The 19,517-nt window shown below is 46.4% G+C and overlaps 1 protein-coding gene across 2 annotated transcripts in view; it reads right to left on the bottom strand.

Annotated features, from left to right (window-relative positions):
• Positions 1-19,517, bottom strand: part of ASAP1 (ArfGAP with SH3 domain, ankyrin repeat and PH domain 1) — a 351,004-nt gene that overhangs the window by 262,158 nt on the left and 69,329 nt on the right. For both annotated transcript variants that reach the window (XM_082719724.1, XM_082719725.1), the window contains exon 3: positions 13,030-13,156. In XM_082719724.1, the coding sequence (XP_082575850.1) occupies positions 13,030-13,156 (127 nt within the window). The remainder of the gene's footprint in view (positions 1-13,029; positions 13,157-19,517) is intronic.

The raw sequence follows: 19,517 nt of genomic DNA, 5'->3' as shown, positions 1-19,517 counted from the left end.
GAAGCAGCCAGGGAGACAGGAGAGGAGCTCTCTGTGGCTACGAAGAGCCTGGTCAGGAGCTGGACTCCATGCGGTCTTCCGTGCATGCCCCCTTTCCACAGTAAATGCTATTTCCATGTTTCTGAACCCACAAACGTATTTCCCCGGTTAGCAGGAATTTCGGCAGAGAAGCCATACAGGACCAAGAAGACCCCAGGAAGGGGCTGGTGGGCCGGTAAGGCGGAGCTGCCCACTTCCCCGTGACACTGAGACGACGATGGCTCTCAGCTGTCCACTCTGCTAGGCAGACAGTTTGAGAACACCCACCCTCGCCATTTCTCTTCACTCGACTCATGATGACATTAGCACACGACACATAAAAGAGGGCAAGAGCACACTTAAAGCCTACTGTTCTCCTTTGGAGAAACACTCAGGCTGTGGCCTCACTCAAAGCTGTCCATGTGTGGAGAGAAGCTATTCACAGACAGTACAGGGCTAGGGGTGCAACATGACACAGAGCACCTTCCGCAGGGGGTTGTGGCTACATGGCAAGTGCTTCAGAAATCTATGAACAGACCTGGCTTTTGACCTGGTAATTCTACTTCTAGGACTCTATCGTGCAGATAATGGCAGATACAAGTATCTACTGCTTTCTCTTCAACAGCGGGTCCTCTCTTGGGGCAACTGCTGGGTCAACTTTTTAAAACACATAAACTCCTCAGTGGAAGCAATTTGAGGGAAGGAGGAAAATCCCTTAGTACAATGAAATGCCTTATAAAATGTTACTGAAGACTTTTTAATGATACAGGCAAAAGCTCATGATGTGTGAAATGAAAATAAGCCGGACACAGTTAACTGGAAGAAGCAGCTGAAGGGATGGAGTTGGCTATCTCTAGATGGCGGGATTATGTAGTTTCAAATCTCCTTTTTTATGCTTCCTCCTAGTTTCTACAAGGGGAATGCATTCCTTTCATTCTTTCCTATGAAAAAGCTATGAGGAAAGAACAAAAGTCTGTCAAGAATAGACTGCAGCACATTTTAAATGACACCAGAAAGATGCAATCACCATTATCCCGACTCTGGGAAACTTTAGAGGACAAACAACCCAGTTCTTCAATAAAACACTGCAAGAGGGGAAAAAGAAAGGATACCCACAAATTAAAAGAAATGTTAAATATGCACCAGCCAATTTCATATGGATTTCATTTGGATCCTGATTTGACTAAACTATTTAAAGGGGAAAAAAATCATTTTGAACAGTGAATACCTAATGATCTTGAGAAAATTACCTTTTCTGCAGATGTAATAATGGTAATGTGGTTCTTCCCTGCTCCTCCCCAAGTCCTTATCTTTTAGGATACTTATGAATGAAATAAAACAGTATCTAGGATTGATTTAAAAAATCCAGGGTGAAGGTAAAGATGAAAACATTGACCAAGAACAGATCACAGTGAAACTGGGCGACAGCTATGTAGAGATTGACAGCAGCCTTCCTGCTTTTGCACTGGTGTAAAAGTTTAAAAAAATAAAAATAAAACAAAGCAGAAACAAAACAAAAATCCACTTGAAGGACTGAGTTACTAAGGGGGGTGGGGGGAGGACCACAAAAGTTTTATGTGTGTGTGCATCCAGAGAGGAATCTAATAATGCAAAGAGTAAAAAATCTTTGTTTTTTTTAAATTCAAAAGGTATTCTTTCAGTTAAAAATTACTTGGCAAAACATCTCCCACCATGCAAGCCCGTCTCTTTCAGAAACAGGAGGCTGGTAACAGTGTGACCTCAGCATACTTTTTCAGTCTTGTGACTACCGACAAACCACTTTAGCTCTGTTTTCTCATCTCACAAATGAGGAAAAGGTGTCTCTGTTGCCCAACAGTGTTGTGTGCATGAAAAGAGACAACACATAAGAAAGTACTTGGAAAACAGTTAACAGAGTACAGAAATGCTGGAGAGTAAACACAGAGCGCAATTGCCTGTTAAATCATATAATTCATTACTTGCCACTCAAAGAAAAATCAGAGAGGTCAACTCTTTCTGAAAATGCCAATTCTCTCATTTATACCTTTGATACAACATCATGAATTGGCTGCCCCCGATTAGGGCTGTAAATCATCTAAATGTAAATGCCTCCCACTCAAAGGAAACAAATGAGGGGAAATGCTTTCCTTTTCCACTGGCAGAAGCGTGTCTTGTGTGTGTGTGTGTATGTGCGCTTGTTTCCACTAAGAAAGTAAACGCTAACCTGACTCACTGCCATCCCCTTGCACTCTGCAGCTAGATCACCACAGAGTGGGCAGCTGCACGGTGGAGGGAAGGAGTGGGCCATGGAACCCTACGGACTTGAGCCTGATTCCTGGCTCCATCATGTGCCACCTGGGGACTGGGAAGGTGAGAAATAACCTATGTTGAGGCACCCACTACAGAGCTGGGAACACAAACAGTGAGGGTAGTCATCGTTACTGAACGCGCCCACCCCACGAAAGCCTGCAGGTGGCAGACACCAAAAGGACAAACCAAGACTCTTGCTCAGCATCCAGGTCTGTCATAAGTCTGGGGCACAACCTTCAGGAAATTTGGTAATGGAGGGTTTTTCCAATTGCTCTACGCAGTCAGTAGCCACATAACTAAAGTACAGAGATGGACAGCAATATTGGGAAAACCTTTACCAGATCTGCCTCAACAATTACAAATCAAATAGCTTTACCACAATCTTATTTCTGTCGAATTTCTGAGTGCCAACTAGGTAAAAAGAGAGGGGGATCCTTGGCTCCACGGTACTTACAAACTACTAAAGTGAAGACATGTATGAACAGAAGTACATAATTTAGTTCATTAGCCAATCAACAACAAAACTATCCTAAAATCAGAGGGAAATGTGTTGTTTCCATGGTCATCCAGTTGGTATTTTACTGTCAGGAAGTTCTTACTCAACTCTAACCTAAATAACTCATGCATCAGCTGAAGCCTTTTTCCTGACTGTTCTATCTCATTAGTATTCCATTCATAATATAAAGTATTTTTGCTTGAGAACAAATTGAAGGAAGAAAGAGCCTGGATTGGGCTGAATCCTTTCTAAGCCTAGCTTGTCCTCTGTAAAATGGGGAAACAGCACCCATCCCCACAGAGCTGCTGGAAGGATTGAGGAAGATGATATATGTCAACTATCCATCACAGAACCAAGCATAGGGAAAAGTGCTTCATTGTAGCGTTGGCCGATTCTGAAATTGTAAAAATTCTTAAACACAAAATGAGGACGCGTTGGGACGGTGATGGCATTATTTTGACTTGGCACTATTTTATTTACTTTGAGGCAGTGTGTTTGCTTGCCTTGCTATGAAAAATATTACCATTATTAAAGCAGCAGCAGCTGCTGGGCCAGCAGTGAATGCTTATTTTGATTTGCACTTTGTGGAAATAAGGAGTATCTAATTTTATGTAAGTGCTATTAACATGAATAAACATTACAAAGAAAAGGAAATGGACTTCATAAAAAAATGATTAATGAAACATAAAGGAAGACTCCCACGTTTCAAAACAATGAAGATGCTTGAATTTTATTTTGTGTGTAACTGGTCAGAGAAGAAGCCACTTAATGGCTGAAGGAAAACGATCCGTCCTCGTCGGACCTTGGCAGTCCTGGTACTTAACAGAAACTTTCCCAAGCAGAGCCTAGCTGTTCTGCAGTCTTCCATCCATCCTGGGTATCTATGGAGGATTATTTTTGAGCACCACGTCACCACTGTGGATTCAAACGGCAATGGCGTGTTTCTTCTCTACCCACACCCTGTGTGGAATGTTGGTCTTTCCTGACCACATCAGGAAAGCTACAACTAGGCAGCACAGTGCTCTAACCACAGCCCTTCAAAATGTCCCGAATGAATACACTGCAGAAGGGTCAAGAGGAGGTGAGATTTCCAGGGGGAAGGGCAGAGAAGTACACATCTTCCTGGTTTCACTGGATGCTACTAGGCATGTAGCTCGTTCTCTTGATAACCCTGTGAAGTGCTGTGGTCTCCATTTCCCTCTCACGCCAAGGACGAAGACACTGTGGCTAGAAGATCCAGATCCAAGTCCCAGTTTTGCTGTGTGATCTGGGTGTACAAAGAAGGAGCTTCCCCACCCTCTTGACTCTTCCCTGAGGATCGCTGTCATACCCAGTCCTTGACGAAGGTGAGGGCTTAGACCCGCCCATCAGATAAGCCCAGAAACTTAGCCAAAAATGACTGGACTAGTGGCCATCCTTGGGTAATCCTGACCCAAGCTGGACCAGTCCCATCCTTCCAGCTGTGTCAATCAGCTTCAGAGACTCAGTGCAGGGTACTGGAGTGAGGGGGCAGGTAGGGCCTGGGCTGCCATCCTCTGCCATCTGCCCAGAAGAAAATCTCCACGTGTCCTATCATTCTTGCCCCTCATGTTCCAGGAAACAGCCCCATGAGTCTTTAAAGCAAGTCCTTACTGTGCTTAAACGAGCTGTATTTTGTTTTGTTGGGGGCAGGAGGAGGGGTGGTAGAATCTGTTACTTACAATGGAAGAGCCTAACTTCATCATCCCTAGAAAAGAGGAGTTGAACCAGACAGTCTCTAAAGGCCTTTTTCAGCTCTGTCAAATTTATTTTATCACACAGTCATCAGGTCAGGTGCTAGGCTGAGCACTGGGGACATGGCCGTCTTGGCTCTTGCCCCTGAGCATAATGCTACAGAAATACAAGGTATCCAAGCCGTATTAGTAGTAGGGGCTTGGAAGAGCTTCTATTCTCCATCCAGAGCACGTGTGGCCGTGAAAGGGGTGATCCAGCTTGACGTAGCCAACTCTGCTTTCTTCAGCAGTTGGTACCAAAATGCAGTCGCTATGCATGATGTTCTGGTTTTATTTTTCTAACTTCTAGATGGTTGAATCGGGTGCTGTCTTATCAAAGGGACATATATTCCAGTTCTCTGGGGAAAATTACACCATAGCCTCAGCATTAAAATTCAGTTCTTACGTAAGTGACCACAAACAGCACCACAACACCGGGCTGCTCAGAATGGTCTCTGGGCTGGAAGAACCTACTGTGAACTCTCAGACTCTGTTATGACCAAGTGGGGTCAAGTGCTTCCAGATCTGACCAAACCCCTGCCTCACAAATAATTAAAACTCATCTTCCTGACACTGAAAAGAAGCTAGGAGACACAATGAAATGTAAATCCAAGGATAAGTCCTTTTCACTTTCAGGCGCCTGCCTCTAAACCAAAATAGAATTCCTTGTGGCCTCAGAGCTTCAGGCTGTAATCAGTAAAGCATACAACGTAGCTGCCATGCTCTGTCCCAGTCAGAGGCAATGCATAAACGCTTCCCCCAAAAGCTCCCCACAAATGACTGGAATCAAGTACCTGCATTTATGACATAACAGAAAAAGTGGCCCCTTACCCCACAGCCCCAGCAAAAATCAATTGGGGCAGCACTGTCATGGCTTTGATGCACCAGTGGAGAGAAAGTGGGGGGAGGGAGGAAACAGAAAGAATCTGTAGGCACAAAGGAAGCCCAGAGAGTGAGGCGACACCAGCAGAGCCCAACTGGGCCAACCCTCAGGCTGGTCTGGGTCAGTGGTTCCCTGACCTCAGCCACCAAGAGCTGTCTATAGAAAACTGAGGGGTCGGTCTCCTTCAGATGAAACTGGCTTTGACTGTCACATGACCCCCAATGGTGCAAGTGTTACTGGTACCCTGGCCTTCCCTCCAGTCTCATCTATGCTTCCACCACCCAGTTAGCTCTTCGAAGGCCCACAGCTGGCTCCATCATCTGACCTCTTCATCACCCACCGTCCTGAAATGAGTCGACCAAGTGTCTTGTCCTCTCAGCTACACATTCGAGGGTCTAATCCAACAGTAATGAACAGCAACAGCATGAGGACAGTAAGAACAATTCTTTCTAGAGCCCTTACCATAGAAAAGGCACTATCCGAAGGGAGAGGTTCGATCCCCAGGAGGGAACTGACACACAGTAAAGTTCAGTAACGTGCCTGACAAGAGGGCTACAATGAACCCAGGTAAGGGAACCCAGGTAAGGGAACCTAAGTGTTGCCACTGGTTCACAATGGAGAGAACTCTACCCATCTCCCTACCAAGGAATGCCTCTTCCTTCTTCCCCACCCCACAAAAGGAAGGCTGACTAATCCTGACTGGTCAGACCTTGACATTCATCAGGCCACATTTTACCAGCGATGAAGTCATGTGATGAGTGCCTCGCCTGTATCTCCTTTAACACTGAGGAAACTGAGGCTCAGATGGCAAAGTGGTCTCAAGCCCATCACTTACTCATGTTTAACTACTACATATGGGAATGGCTCAGGCCAGTGTCTGGCTCTAGCCCCTAAATGACTAGGTTACATAAATGGAAACCACCTCTCTTGAGGCCCCCTTGACTCACAGATATAAAGGCAAAAGTCTGCATAGTGTTTGAACATCCAGAACCCACAAGGCTTCTGACAAAAGCCTCTTAACTTAGCATCAGGGAAGGCTGCTGTGGCCCCAAAGCACACCTTGTAAGACCAAAATTTACACGAGCAGACTGCCTAGCAAAACCAAGTTCCGAAAATCAGGTTTACGTTCCACTCCTCTGACCTAGAAGCAAGTTTTAGAGAGAAACCCACCACGGTGTACAAACAGCCTCCATACCTCTTTTTTGAGAGCATGGTGCAAAGAGCCTGGGCTGGAAGTTGAGAGACCTGAATCAGATCTCTGCCCAATTTCCTTCCCATCTTAGGCTTCAGTCTCCATAACAGGACAAAGTTAGGTCTATGTGAGTCCTCATTCCTTCTGAGTTTTCTCCCATGGGGATACAAAACTCGAAGATTCTTCTAGGAAACCAATCACAGGAGTGAGATCATATTTGGCTTCCCAACTGCAGGAATCTTCCCAACTGCAGGAATCAGAGGAAATCCAAGCCTCTGAGCAGCAGAAGATAATCCTTGCTACACCACTGAGCTAATATAGTTTGACCAAAACCAAAGAGAGCTGGCATGAGGGATATGCTGAGCCCTATTATTAAGGCATCTATTATTATTTCTGAAATACTGCACGTGATTATTAGACTCCCATCACCACCTCCATGGGCCCGTCAGAGATCAAGGCTCCTTGGCTGGGAAGCACCAGCTTAGACTTTCTCCAGGTTCCATTTGCCTTCAGTTATTAGAGATTCCCAACACCCAGCACAAAGGCAGGGCTGTGGACAACCAGGAAGCCAGAGGCAGGCAGCCAAAGTCCTCCAACAACCTCAACCAAGAGCAGTGGTTCTTTGGCCAGGGCTGTGGGCAGCTCGCAGTCAAAGACAGGCTGGTCAACAGTCCCAAACTAAGTATGCCAGGGGAGAGCTGGAAGCCACTGGGCCTTTTTCACGTCTGCTGAGCCCAGGGACGACTGCTGGCAGCACCATCTAACTACAAACAGATGAAATTTCGAGGGCAATCCAATAAGAGGTCTTTGAAGAACAGAGAAAAGGAGTGGTCTTTGTCTTTCCCTTTTTCTTCTCTACCCTAAACTCTTTTATCGCTGGCACTAGAAATCAAGTAGGGATAAGAAAATTCAGTACATGTCATTTTTATGGGCCCTGAAAGACAAAAAACAAAATAGAACAAAAAATCAGCAGACAGGAAGCACAAAAGATGGTGACATACAGAGGAAACAAAGAATTCTAGATCCAGAGATCTTGCGTTACACTGATCAAGTAATTTACCTCTCTGGGCCTTAATGTATTCACATGAGAAAGAATAAGGACGCTACCACAAAGGCGTTTTATTAGATGGCACACATGGAAAATGTTTTTTAAATCCTAAATATGTATATTAAAGGCAAATAGCATTAGCCTGGAATATCTGGCTAACAGTTTGAGCCCTATTTTAGAAAAAACATGAGTTCTGGTACATAAAGGAAATTTCCTTTTCTCACTGCTTCTGCAGGCAAATAAATATATTCCTCATTCACTGACCTTTGCTGCTTATGTCCAGAGAAAACTCATCCTCAGTACCTTCGAACTGGATCAAAGGCTGGACCACAGAGCCTGAATTCTACGTAAGAGAGCAGCATCAAGGGAAGACTTATTCACCTTTTGCTGTTTTATCTTCAAAAGGTTAGTGACAAAGAAAGCATCTTATATTGACCTCAAACAATGCACAGAACTAACCCTGATTTTATCTAAACTCTGCCTGAGATTTACTTTGAGACCATAACGAACTTTAGGAGCGGCTACCTAACTAGCCTTGCTGCTTAGTTTATCGGCTTTCAAATTTTAAGAGAAATACTGCAACTGCATTCCAGAACACTCGGAGCCCAATGAATGAGATCAGACTTCAAGCCCTGGCCACAGAGGCCCTATGTGTGAGATTCCACAGATAACACTGGAGAACCTAAAAGCATTTATCATAGATTAATGACCTCCTCAGCACAGAAGATGAAGTCCAAATGAACATGAGTAAAAATTAAAAGTTACTTGGAGGGTGAAGAAACATACAGGTGTAGTCTAACTAGTATGCACAGGGGTGTTACAGAAATGGGATCCATGCCCAAATCTACTACTTACTATGTGTGTGCCCTTGGGCAAAAGATTCAACTGCGGGAAGATGGGTCAAACATAGTAGTAGGGCCCAGGTAAACATTAAATAATAGTATGCATGAGGTTTGCACATAGTAGGATCACTAATAACTGGTGAAAAGAGGCCTACCTGCATTCCACACCTTCATCCATTTCTTCATTCTTCAAACATTTCTATGGCCGCAGGAGGGACTAAGCATGTCATGTGTTTATGTTAAGACAAGTGAATTTCTCATGCAAGACCCACACTTCATTGTCAGCTCCCTTCAGAAAACCCTTAGATGGAGTACTTATTAATAGCAGGGTTGATCTTCTTACTATCCCCAGGTAATAACACACTGCTGGGCACTGGACAGTTTGTATACCAAATGGATGGTAATTTGAGTAATTCACCTTGCATTATTGGGGTGAATGCCCTAGTATCATTTTCCCCACCCGCAAACTGCCCCTTTCCACCTTGTTAAGAATGACAGCCCTATTTACCTCTTTCTCAAACACCATTACTTCATCCATAACACAATCTAGACAACAACTTCAATATCTCAGCTACACTTAGCAAAATGACTTGTACCCAGCAGGTGCTCCCCAAAAATGCTTTGAGTGAATGCTATTCGTAGATTATGCCCCCAAAAGATCCCACACCTGAATCTGAAAAACCATATCAAAGTCTCTGAAAACATAGAGGAAAAAAAAAATAAGGAATGTATTTAAGTATTACTATTAAGAACTCCCTGGAATGGAAACATGAAGAAAAACTGAGCCATGTAGGAACTCAGGCACCTCTATTTCATGAGATCAAAATTAGAAGGTACAATGAAAAGGGAAGCCTCTTACATTCTCTACAAAGCCACTGAAATACGTCTTTGTGAACATTTGGAACATCTATTTTATGTTCTAATTGCTTAAGGATTTCCACTGCCATGGGACTTTGGGGATGTATCACTTCATCTCTCTAGGCCTTGATTTTCTTCTCTGTAAAATGGAGATAACAACTGTCCCTCCTCCATAAAGTTCACATTAGGCTTAATTGTGATCATGCCTGCCACATGCCTACAACAGGCATGGCACAGAGCAGTCGTTCAGTAAATGGGCAGGATATGCCCCCTCCATCATCACAAAAGTTAAAGTGCTAACCCAATATAAAATAACCAAGCAGACCTTCATTTATTACATCGACTTCCACCAAGCACTAAGTATCGACCCGTCTAAGCCTTTAAGTGGAAAGTCTCTCCTATTGTCTCCCAGAACAGTGGTCCTGGAATGCCTGCTTCCCCTCCTTTCTCAGCAAAACTCTGTCTTCTCCTAGTCTCCTAGTCATCTACTCATAATTTCCAAATAGTCACGAATAAAATGGCACACTGCTGAATAAGCAAAACACCGGCTTTTTGCTTGGAAAACACTCAGACCTCAGGATGAAACCCAAGCAGCTAATCCATTCCTGCTTCCCAATAGCAGCCACTTGTGTGCACCAGCCTCACCATAACCCCCACGTCCTGTGGGACCTTCTGCCCCCAAAGGTGAAGCCCAGAAGCAAACTCTTAGCCTCCTTTTACTACACATTTCTGACCCATTTCCTACAGTGATCTTCACAGAGAGATTTAAATAAAAGCCACCAACATCTGCAAAGCAGTCTGCCAACGGGACACACCAAAAGGGGGGAGTGTGGGTTAATTTAGGGTTCCAAGCTTAGAGAGCTACAGTTTTTTTAGCTGGGACAACTACAGGTTAATTAGGAAACCAAAGGAAAAAAAAAAAGTCTGTAAATAAACAGGAAGGCATTTAATAACTGGAACTAGAAAATGATTTTTTGAAAAGAATTCCAAGCTGCGCAAATGAATTCCCATTCCCGAGTTTCCACATCACCAAAAAAGTACCCAAAAGTCCTACTATTCCTAAGAATAACCACAAAGTAACACAAACAGCATTCTTAAAGTTTCCAAGTATCTCACTTCTGAAGCATATGCCAACAAGATTTTGTGGTTTGCCCCAAAACTTTTTCTTACATTTTGACGGCAACAACCTTAAGCCTCGTATTTTTTTAAGAACTGAATTCTGATCCACTTAAGATATTTCTAACAATGTGCCCCTTCCATATATGCAAACTTGGGGGTAAATAAAAATTCAACTTGGTGGTTGCCTATCAATAAGAAACTAACAGGTATATTTCACTTTATGCAAAAGGCCATCATTCATGAGTCCAACTTCATGTCCTATGAGTCAAGAGTTAAAGATGCAGATTAGGGCAATGAATCCTTGACCAGTACTATACTGAAGTTCAGAAAAACAATTACAAAATTATTGTGTCATTCTGACTGTAACACTTACTGTAATGCTTTTGAGAGCATGAGTATTATCAACATACTCTAACATGACACTTTTGAACTTCTAATTCCTCCTCAAATTCATAGGTGACCACATTTGTGTTATGATTGGATCTATTTTTCAACCGAACCCTGCAGAACAGTATACCTTATTTTTAAAAAAAAAAATGTATCTGTTGCATTCACATTTAAATTTAGTTACCTCAAACACAGATTTAGAGCAGCTGCATCTAATTAACATTAACTCTATCCTCTCCTGTGGCTGTGAAATACATGTACCCCTACAAACAGCATTATCAGCTACTTACCCTTACCACACCCCACACAAACAGAACACAGTAACACTATCTCAGTGTGCAGAAAGGGAAAGTTAAAATAACTGACAGCTCTATTAGCAGGCACTGAAGAACTTATCTAGAAGGAAAACAACCACTCAGTCTCATCAATGTCACATCCTTCAGGAGGCATACACAATTAGTACACAAAAAGGATGCAAAATGCTCCTGTATCAGCATGTTCCAATTTATCACTATTAAGTGAAGGACAGACCCATCATGAGGTTGAATGCCTGGCAACTCCCAAGTATTCCCAGACACTAAACATCAGGTTAACACAACAGAATGACAGGTAACAAAGAACACCCCCCACCCCAACATATTTACTTCTGGCTTTCCAACAATCTTAGCTGATATTTCTCCAAATGAATTTCAAAATTCAGTTCAATAACCCAACATTAACTTCATAGAGAATCCTAAAAGCTTCCTCAACTGGCATAAAAGGTTCAGACTAATTTACTGCACCAGGAGGACAAGACAGGACCCAGCACGAAAAGAAATTTCTCCCCTCCTCAAATTTAGGACCTTAGGCTTCAGAGTACCAATTCTGCATATAACCTGGCCTGAAGAGTGAGTAGCAAAGCTTGGACCAAGAGCAGTTTCCCATAGAAGCCCAAGCTTCTCAATATTACAGAGAGCTGGCTGTGGTGAGTTTGTATCAGAAAGAGGTCCCCAAACCTCACATAAACCAACCACAAGATAATCCACCCCAGGAAAATGATCTGCCTTCCTAAGTTCCCCCAGTGCTGTCTTTTTCAGTTGAAATAGGCTTGGCTTGTTTGGAGGGGAGTGGTGCTTTATGGCACTTACAGATGGTGCAGAGTTCCAAGGCAAATGTCCTATTTTTACTGAGGTTCAGAGGCTTTGCAACTCTTGGGCTTGCGGGTTCCTCCTTACCTACCCACCCGGTCCTATCACTAAATTCACTTAAATTGTAAAGGAAATTGCTCTGCCCTTGGTCCTGCCCAGGACACCCGCGATGCCTCTCTGGAGGGTCTAGATAAGGCATGCTGTTCTGCAGTCTCAGGCCCCCCTTTCTCCCAATCCGGCCAGCTCTTCCGGCAGCCTCAGGTCTCCCTTCACAGCTTATGTGTGCCCTGCGGGCAAGTCCTGCTGGCGCAGCAGCCTCGGCGGAACCAAACCCTCCGGTGCAGGGAGCTGGGTGGGGACCTGTCTGCACAGATCTCTCTTTCCACCCGGGATTTAGGCACTGGAGACTGGATGGGGAGGAATCCTAGGGTGGAAGCAATCGCAGCCAGAGTCTCCTCTCATCCCTTTGGGGTTTTATTCGCGGACCCTGGCCTCTGCAGCTAAGCCTGCCTGGCACAGCCGGGATACGGAGAGGGGCATTCACTGACCATCTCCCAATTCCTTGCTGGTGACCTTGGCCACGTTGCTTCGCCTCCCTCTGCCCTCTGGGGCCTGACATCACTTACTTCGCGGGTTATGACAGGGTCAGAAGGATGTGGAAAGAGCCTGGCAGGCTGTATTGCACCCACGAAGGGTCCAAGACAGGGAGAGGACTTCCCTCTTCTTTTTCCTAGGGGTGTCAGGAGCCCGCTCCACCCTCTCCCCACCTCCATCCCCCGGGGAATTCAGAGCCCGGCAAATGGGGCAAGGGGCTGCCCATATTAAGTCCCCTCTTCACCCGGGAGTGGGCAGGGGGGAATCCCGGAGGGGGTGTGGCTGCCCCAGCCCCCGAACTCCCTTTCCTCCCCGCTCAGAAATCCAGAAAATTCAACTGCGAGGCACCGGCTGCGAGCGGGGGTCATCGAGGCGTCCCGGCGGACCGGCCGGGGTCCCGGTGGGGCGCGCCGGCCCCGACCTACCTCCTCCAGCAGCGTGACGGTGTTCCTGCAGTTGTGCAGACGCGTGGTGAAGCTGGACGTGGTGGGCGAGTTGTAGTCCTCGGTGGTCTCGGTGATGAACTCGGAGACGGAGATCTGGTCCGGCATCCTGCCGGGGGGGCGAGACACAAGCGGGGGCGGGGAGTGAGTCACGGCGCAGGCTCCCGGGGCCGCGGGCCGCCCGGCGGCTCATGAACGCCCCTCGCAGCCTGCCACCCGGCGCCCGGCCTGGCGCGGCTCCCGTCCCCGGCGGCGGCGGGAGAAAGAGCGGGCGGAGCGGGCGGCGGCGGCGGCAGCGCTCGGCGCGGGGCCCTTCAAACTCCGAGCGGCGCGCGAGGCAGAGGGTTCTCGGGGACCCGCCTCCCTGTGTTCATGCCGGCGGCGGGGGAGGGGGCGCGGCGCCACGCGGGGGCTCGGGTCGGCCGGCGCTGCCTCCCGAGACGCTCTGACAGGCGGCGGCGAGCGCAGCGACTGACTGAGCGCACACTCCCGCGGGCGGGCGGGCGGCGGGCAGGCGGCGCTCCCGCTACAGTCACGGGGACAAACAAGGAAGTGCTCTGCGCACGCGCCGCCTGCGCCCCGCCCCGGCCGCCGCCGCCGCCGCCGCCCCGCCCCCGTCTGCGCCCCGCCCCCGCCCCCTCCCCGCCCCGCGCTGCCTCCCCGGTCGCGTTCCGACGCGGGCGCCGGGGTGGGGGCCCGCACGGCTTGCGGGGCTCCGGAAGCTCGCGTCCCGGCACCGCCCCCGGAGCGGTTACTTCAGCGAGCTCGTTACGCCTGCGTTCTGCGAGAAGACGGACCAAAAAAAGTTATGCGCGTTCTTTTTTAGTCCCGAGTGGGTGCAGGAAGCGAGGCCGGGAGAGCCGCCTCCTTCGGCGAGGGCCGCGGGCAGAGCGAACTGGGCGCGGGCGCAGGGGCGGCCTCAGGGTCCCGGTTGCAAGCGGCGCGCTCGCCTGGCTCCCGCCCTTGGTCCCCGTGCAGGGCGCTCGTCGACTTGGAAGGTGCAGTTTGCTTAGGTTGCTAAAATGCTAAGACAAATGAAAGGATTTTTGCTTTTTTTTTTCTTTTTTTTTTTAAATTACCATTTCTACTCTTCCATTTGCACTGTAAGTTTTTTTTAACCCGCAGGACACATGCAGGTCAGGAGTGCAAAAGGCACTTCCGGAGGGGCAAATGGTGTACAGTGCTCAGCAGATGCCAAATTTCAGCGAGAAAGTACCAACAGATTGCTCATTCCTTGGTCCTGGCAGATGGCTATTTTAACTAGCTCGATCTACATGTCCAAAGAATCCATTTAATTTCTCACCACTGATTGCGGTTAAAAAAAATTTTTTTTTTTTTTTTTTTTAAAGAAGAAAGCTAGGCCCTTGGGAAGCTTCTCAGGACCCCTGTAATTGAAGCCAATAGGAGCAGTCTTACAAACTCATCTCCAAATGTACCCCCTTAGGGCAGAAGGCTGGCCCTGTGGCCTCTCCCTAGGATTGAGTTCCTGCCATCTGGTGTGGTTAAGTGTCCATTCCCTAGTTCTTACCCACAACAACAATGGAGTGCCCCAAGGCAGGGACCTTGTCTAGCATTGGGCCTGGCACAGAGAAGTAGCCAAGTGCTAGTAAAATGGAAATGCATCACCTCACTGTCAGCAAATACTAAGGGCCGAGCAGCACGTGCCCTGGAGATTCAGTAATGACAATGTCCCTGCTCACAAGAGCTTCCCTTCTAGTAGGGAGAAAACCAACCAATCATGTGATAGAACATGGAGTACATATAAAATATGAAAATGACGGAGGTGCCACAGTGTAAGCATGTTCAGAGAAGGCCTCACAGGTGACATCTTGAGCAGAAAAGAGAACAAGAGACTGCATCCCAGAAACATCCTGTTGGCTATGGGATCTTGGCCTTCAGTTGCCTCACACGAAGACGAACCATGGATGAGAAAGTAACTTTGTGCACAGAAAAGCTATTATGAAAGGAGTTCGAGGAGTTTTATCTACCTGTGTTGGCCCTAGGACCCTGCACTCTGCCTCCAGCAAAGCACTCATCTATATGGGGTAGGCAAGGGTTTCAGCTAACTATAGGGAGAAGTTCATAAGGCAGTGTATGTGAATAAAGATTTTTTTCTGGCAAAGTAAAGCACTTAGAAATGAATGTGGAGAGACAGTCTAAAAAATAAGTAAATAAATAGGCTCTCACTTTCTCCTCATTAGCACTTTAAAAGTTTGGTTGGGGTGGTGGTGCTAGGATATACTCAATCAATTAAGCACCTGACTCTTGGTTTCCCCTGAGGTCATGATCTCCTGGGTCATGAGATGGAGCCCTGGGTTCCACACTCATCTGGGAGTCTGCTTTAAGATATTTTCCTCCTGCCCTGCCCCCACTCCTCTCTCAAACAAATAAATAAATTTAAAAAACACAAGTTTGGTTTGGGACACACCAAGGTTGAGGCTCTGGGGAGTTAGCCAGATGGCAAGGGCCGGCAGCTGAAGACCAGCACCTGGAGGTCACTTGGCTGTGTGCAGTGCTTGACAGAAAATTAGCTTTTGGAGTAGGAGCCACTCAGAAGAAAATCTTTCCTCTTTTTCACAAACTAACAGAGTCATCCTGCATCTTCAAGTTCTGTGACTTGGAGCAAATATGGCTCCTACTAGCTTGGGCTAATTAAGCTCTGGGACTTTGTTACCCTGTGCTTCCCCATGGAGCAGAGGAGTAGAACACCCAGTACTTGGACTTCCATCCACTCCAAGGAGGACTTCCTCTAGGCTGGAAATCAATTTTGACTTTGATGTTGTATTTATGCTATCCTCCTCTATATCGCAAGTCATCTAGTGCCTGTCACCTTCCCGGGGTTGGTTGCTCCTTCCATCCTGCATGTATGACATATATAAATGCCTGATAAATATGAGCTATTATTAAAAGCCTAGAGTCAGTGAATAATTGCCTCAGGTCCCAGAGCCCTGGATTGCCGACCTTTCTCTCCTGATAACCGATGCTGTCACCATAAGCCTTAGTGCCATCCCTGTGAAATAAAGAGGGGGCGTGCCAAAAGACCACACAGATCCCTCCCAGCTGAAGCAGAGTCTGTGTATACCCCTAACTCTACAATACAAGGAATAAAGTTTATTATGAAAAGCTAAGCTAGCTGCAGTGGTAAATAGCTGGGGATTTCTTTTCGTAACAGAATTCACCGGAGAGCTCAAAATGCTGCCATCAATTGTTTCAGTTTCACTTGGAGATTATGTTATACTATTCCTCCTCCCCATCTCCTCTGGCCAGGAAAGGAATATGTGAACAATGAGATATTGTGCCCTGGTAAGTATATACCTCCTCAGACTGGTCTGCAATTAGAATTTCAAAGGTTCACACCTCTACCCACAATTTCTGGGGTTCGTGGACCATAATCCTCCTTACAACTTGACACCATGACCCAGTGCACGCCATCTGCACCTCTCATTTCCTCAAATAGCCTGAAAACCATTCCTGGATATCTCAAAGTGAATAGAGTCTGATGAAGGCAAAACTTAGAACGCTGGGTTTCTTTGTGTGGAGCTGCTCAGAAATCTACATCCCCCTCTGCAGAGCCAGGAAACACACACACATACGTACACTTGTGCGTGCCCGGCTTTGAAGGAAGCATGCGTCATCTTTGCTGTTGTCATCATCCCCATCAAGGCAGCTGAACACCCTCACACTCCTCAAGCAGTTTCTTACTCTGAGCACTGCTGACTGGGTTAAGCCAGGAGTCCTTGTAGCATGTTTTAATAAGAAGAGTGGTGGCTAATTCTCCTGGACAGGGATGGCACTATGGACCCCACTGTCATCAGGGAATTGGCAGACTTCTCTCCAAGTACAGGCTTCACTCTGTCCCACCTACCTGCAACCAACGGGGTGCACTTGCAAGATGGCCAACAGTGCACTGGAGAGAGGGTGGGGTGGGGAGTTTGGGATGCTCTCTGGGGATAAGATCAGCAGCACCAGCCAGCATCCCAACCCGATGGGATGGAACTTACAGCATTCTTCAGAAGCTCCCAGTGCCTTCATGGGACAGGGGCAATAGGGTGGGAAGAGAATATGCTTTATGCTACATGAACTGGGGTTGGAATCTCTATTCTGTTGATCATCGGCCTTGTCTTCTCATTTGCGAAGTCAGCGCAATAATAAAACTACAGTGCAGGCTGTTAGGGGCAATAAACGGAGGGGCTGTGGATAAAGAGGTTGATGCACAGTGAGTAACCAACCAATGTTCGTTCCCTTTGAACTAGCTTTTTATGTGAAGTATGACTATAAATACACCTTTTTTCATTCCAGGACTCAGATATATCTCTAAATTAGTCACCTGGAGGAGGAAAAAAGAGGGGGGAGGGGGAGGCCACATAGCAATTCCCACAGTAGGAGATCTCAGATTTGGGAATCCTCTTCAGAGACCTGGCTTATTCTTGTAAGCATCCTTTGTGAGGTCAAATCCATGAGTGATCATTTTGGACTTTGGAAGTAAATAACCAGTATCTTGCATCCAATAGAATGAAAACAAGTCAGGATCAGAAATGAGTTAAGGCCGTAAAATAAAAGCCTCATTTTCACGGAACACAGTTCCTATAAAGAAGGACATTCAAAGCAAGGCAACTTCTAGAGGATAGAACAGGGCATTTATTTTGCAGGAGCATGAGTTATAAGCTGCATGAATTTCATTTGGGTTTACTTTAGTTTTCAGGAATTTGTTTATTTTGCAGGAGCATGAGTTCTAGCTAAAAATATTTGGAGAAAAAAAAAAAAAAAGATTTGGGTTCACCTCTCCGCTGCGTAGCAGCTCTAAGACCTTGTTGAAGTAATTCACTTTTCTGGGTCTCAGTTTTCACATCTTAAAAATGGGAACAATGATAATAACTGTGTTAGTGCTCTGAGGATTCAGTGAACTAGGACATGTAACGTGCTTACCAAGATCTGAGCTATCTATCATAGTAGACAATACTTTTCAGATAATATGGGAATACTGAAAACCGTATCTGGAGATATAGATTCTGATACTACTTCCCAAAGAAAGAAGGAAGGAAGGAAAGAAAGAGGAAAAGAAAAGAAAGAAAAGAAAAAGAAAGGAAAGGAACACAGACCTGCTATGTACCAGACACTTTGCTAAGTGAACAGATTTAGAATTTTGGACACACATATCCACTGCTCTTTTCATTTTTTTTTTTTAAGGGTTATTTATTTATTAGAGAGAGAGAGCTGAGCAGAGAGAGGAGCAAAGCAGATTCCCTGTTGAGAGCAGAGGCCAGTCGCTGGACAGACGAGGGCCTCCATCCCAGGACCCTGAGATCACAACCTGAGCTGAAATCAAGAGTCAGATGCTTAACTGACTGAGCCACCCAGGCATGCCCCCCACTCCCCACAGCCTTCTTTAAATTTCAGGACAACTTTATAAAGTAAGTACAATTATCCCAGATTTACCGGAGAGATTTACCCTGTGGGTACCGAGGTACAGAACACCGTTTCTGAGCTCCTATTCTGGGCCAGGAGCTGCACTAGTGGTTATGGATGCAGCCTCTGAATTCATTCATACAACAGACCTGATGTGGGAGTTTATAATGGAAACTGAGACACGAGAAAATCTCCCTGCACGTTAAGATCCCTGAGCCTGGCAGACGACATCCAAGGCTTTTGCCACCGCCTACAAAATCTGTCTCTTGACTTGACCTCGCACAGTGCTACTCTGTTAGATCTTTCTCCCAACCCGGGCAGCGAAAGAAAGTATTCTTATTGCCTTGTTTTACCTGATGACTTATGAATTCGTTTTCTATCATCTTAATGAAGTGCTAGAAGAGAGGAAAGCACTGCAGGGTAGGTGTGGGAGGGGCAAGAGGAGGGAGGCATGTGTCTGATGGCCTGTGTTTTACTGCTAGGCTGCTGTTGCCATATTCTCCCGAAGCTAAATAAAGACTGCTTTTGTCATGTGCCTTGTGTGAGTGTTTCCCGAGTGCACTCATGTAATTTCATGCGATAAAAATAAATAAATAAATAAATGAAAAGCCTATTCCGCTCCCAAATCTACTTAATTTAAATGCTCCAAGTAAACTACTCGAGTGCTCCTCAGGAAGTAAAGAGAAGTACGTGGTTTATTTGGAGACCAAAGAAAACCACTCTCTCTTCCACTCCCTGATCCCTGACTGTTCCTTCTGATGGAGAGGGGGAAAAAAGAGTCAGGTAGAGTGCTGGGACCTGCAGACTCACAGCATGCGTATCAGTGGAATGAACTCAGGAAGAGAGTCCTGTGTGTCCTGGGAAATCGTATCAACTGAGGATGGGTGTGCGGCTTCTGCGCCCTGCACTCGTCTGCCTCCTTGCGGGCGTGGCCTCACTGCATACTCACAGCAGCCCTGTGGAGCAGGCACTGGTGTTCTCCCCACTTTACACAAAATCCTGAAGCCTCGAGGTCACCTTGGCAAGTGGTGGAGCAAGACTGCCCAGTCTGATTTCACTGTCCA

Source organism: Mustela nivalis, assembly GCF_964662115.1.
Source record: "Mustela nivalis genome assembly, chromosome: 2".
Taxonomy (NCBI): Eukaryota; Metazoa; Chordata; class Mammalia; order Carnivora; family Mustelidae; genus Mustela; species Mustela nivalis.
Note: the sequence above shows the minus strand (reverse complement) of the source record. Positions and strands in the feature narration are given on the sequence as shown.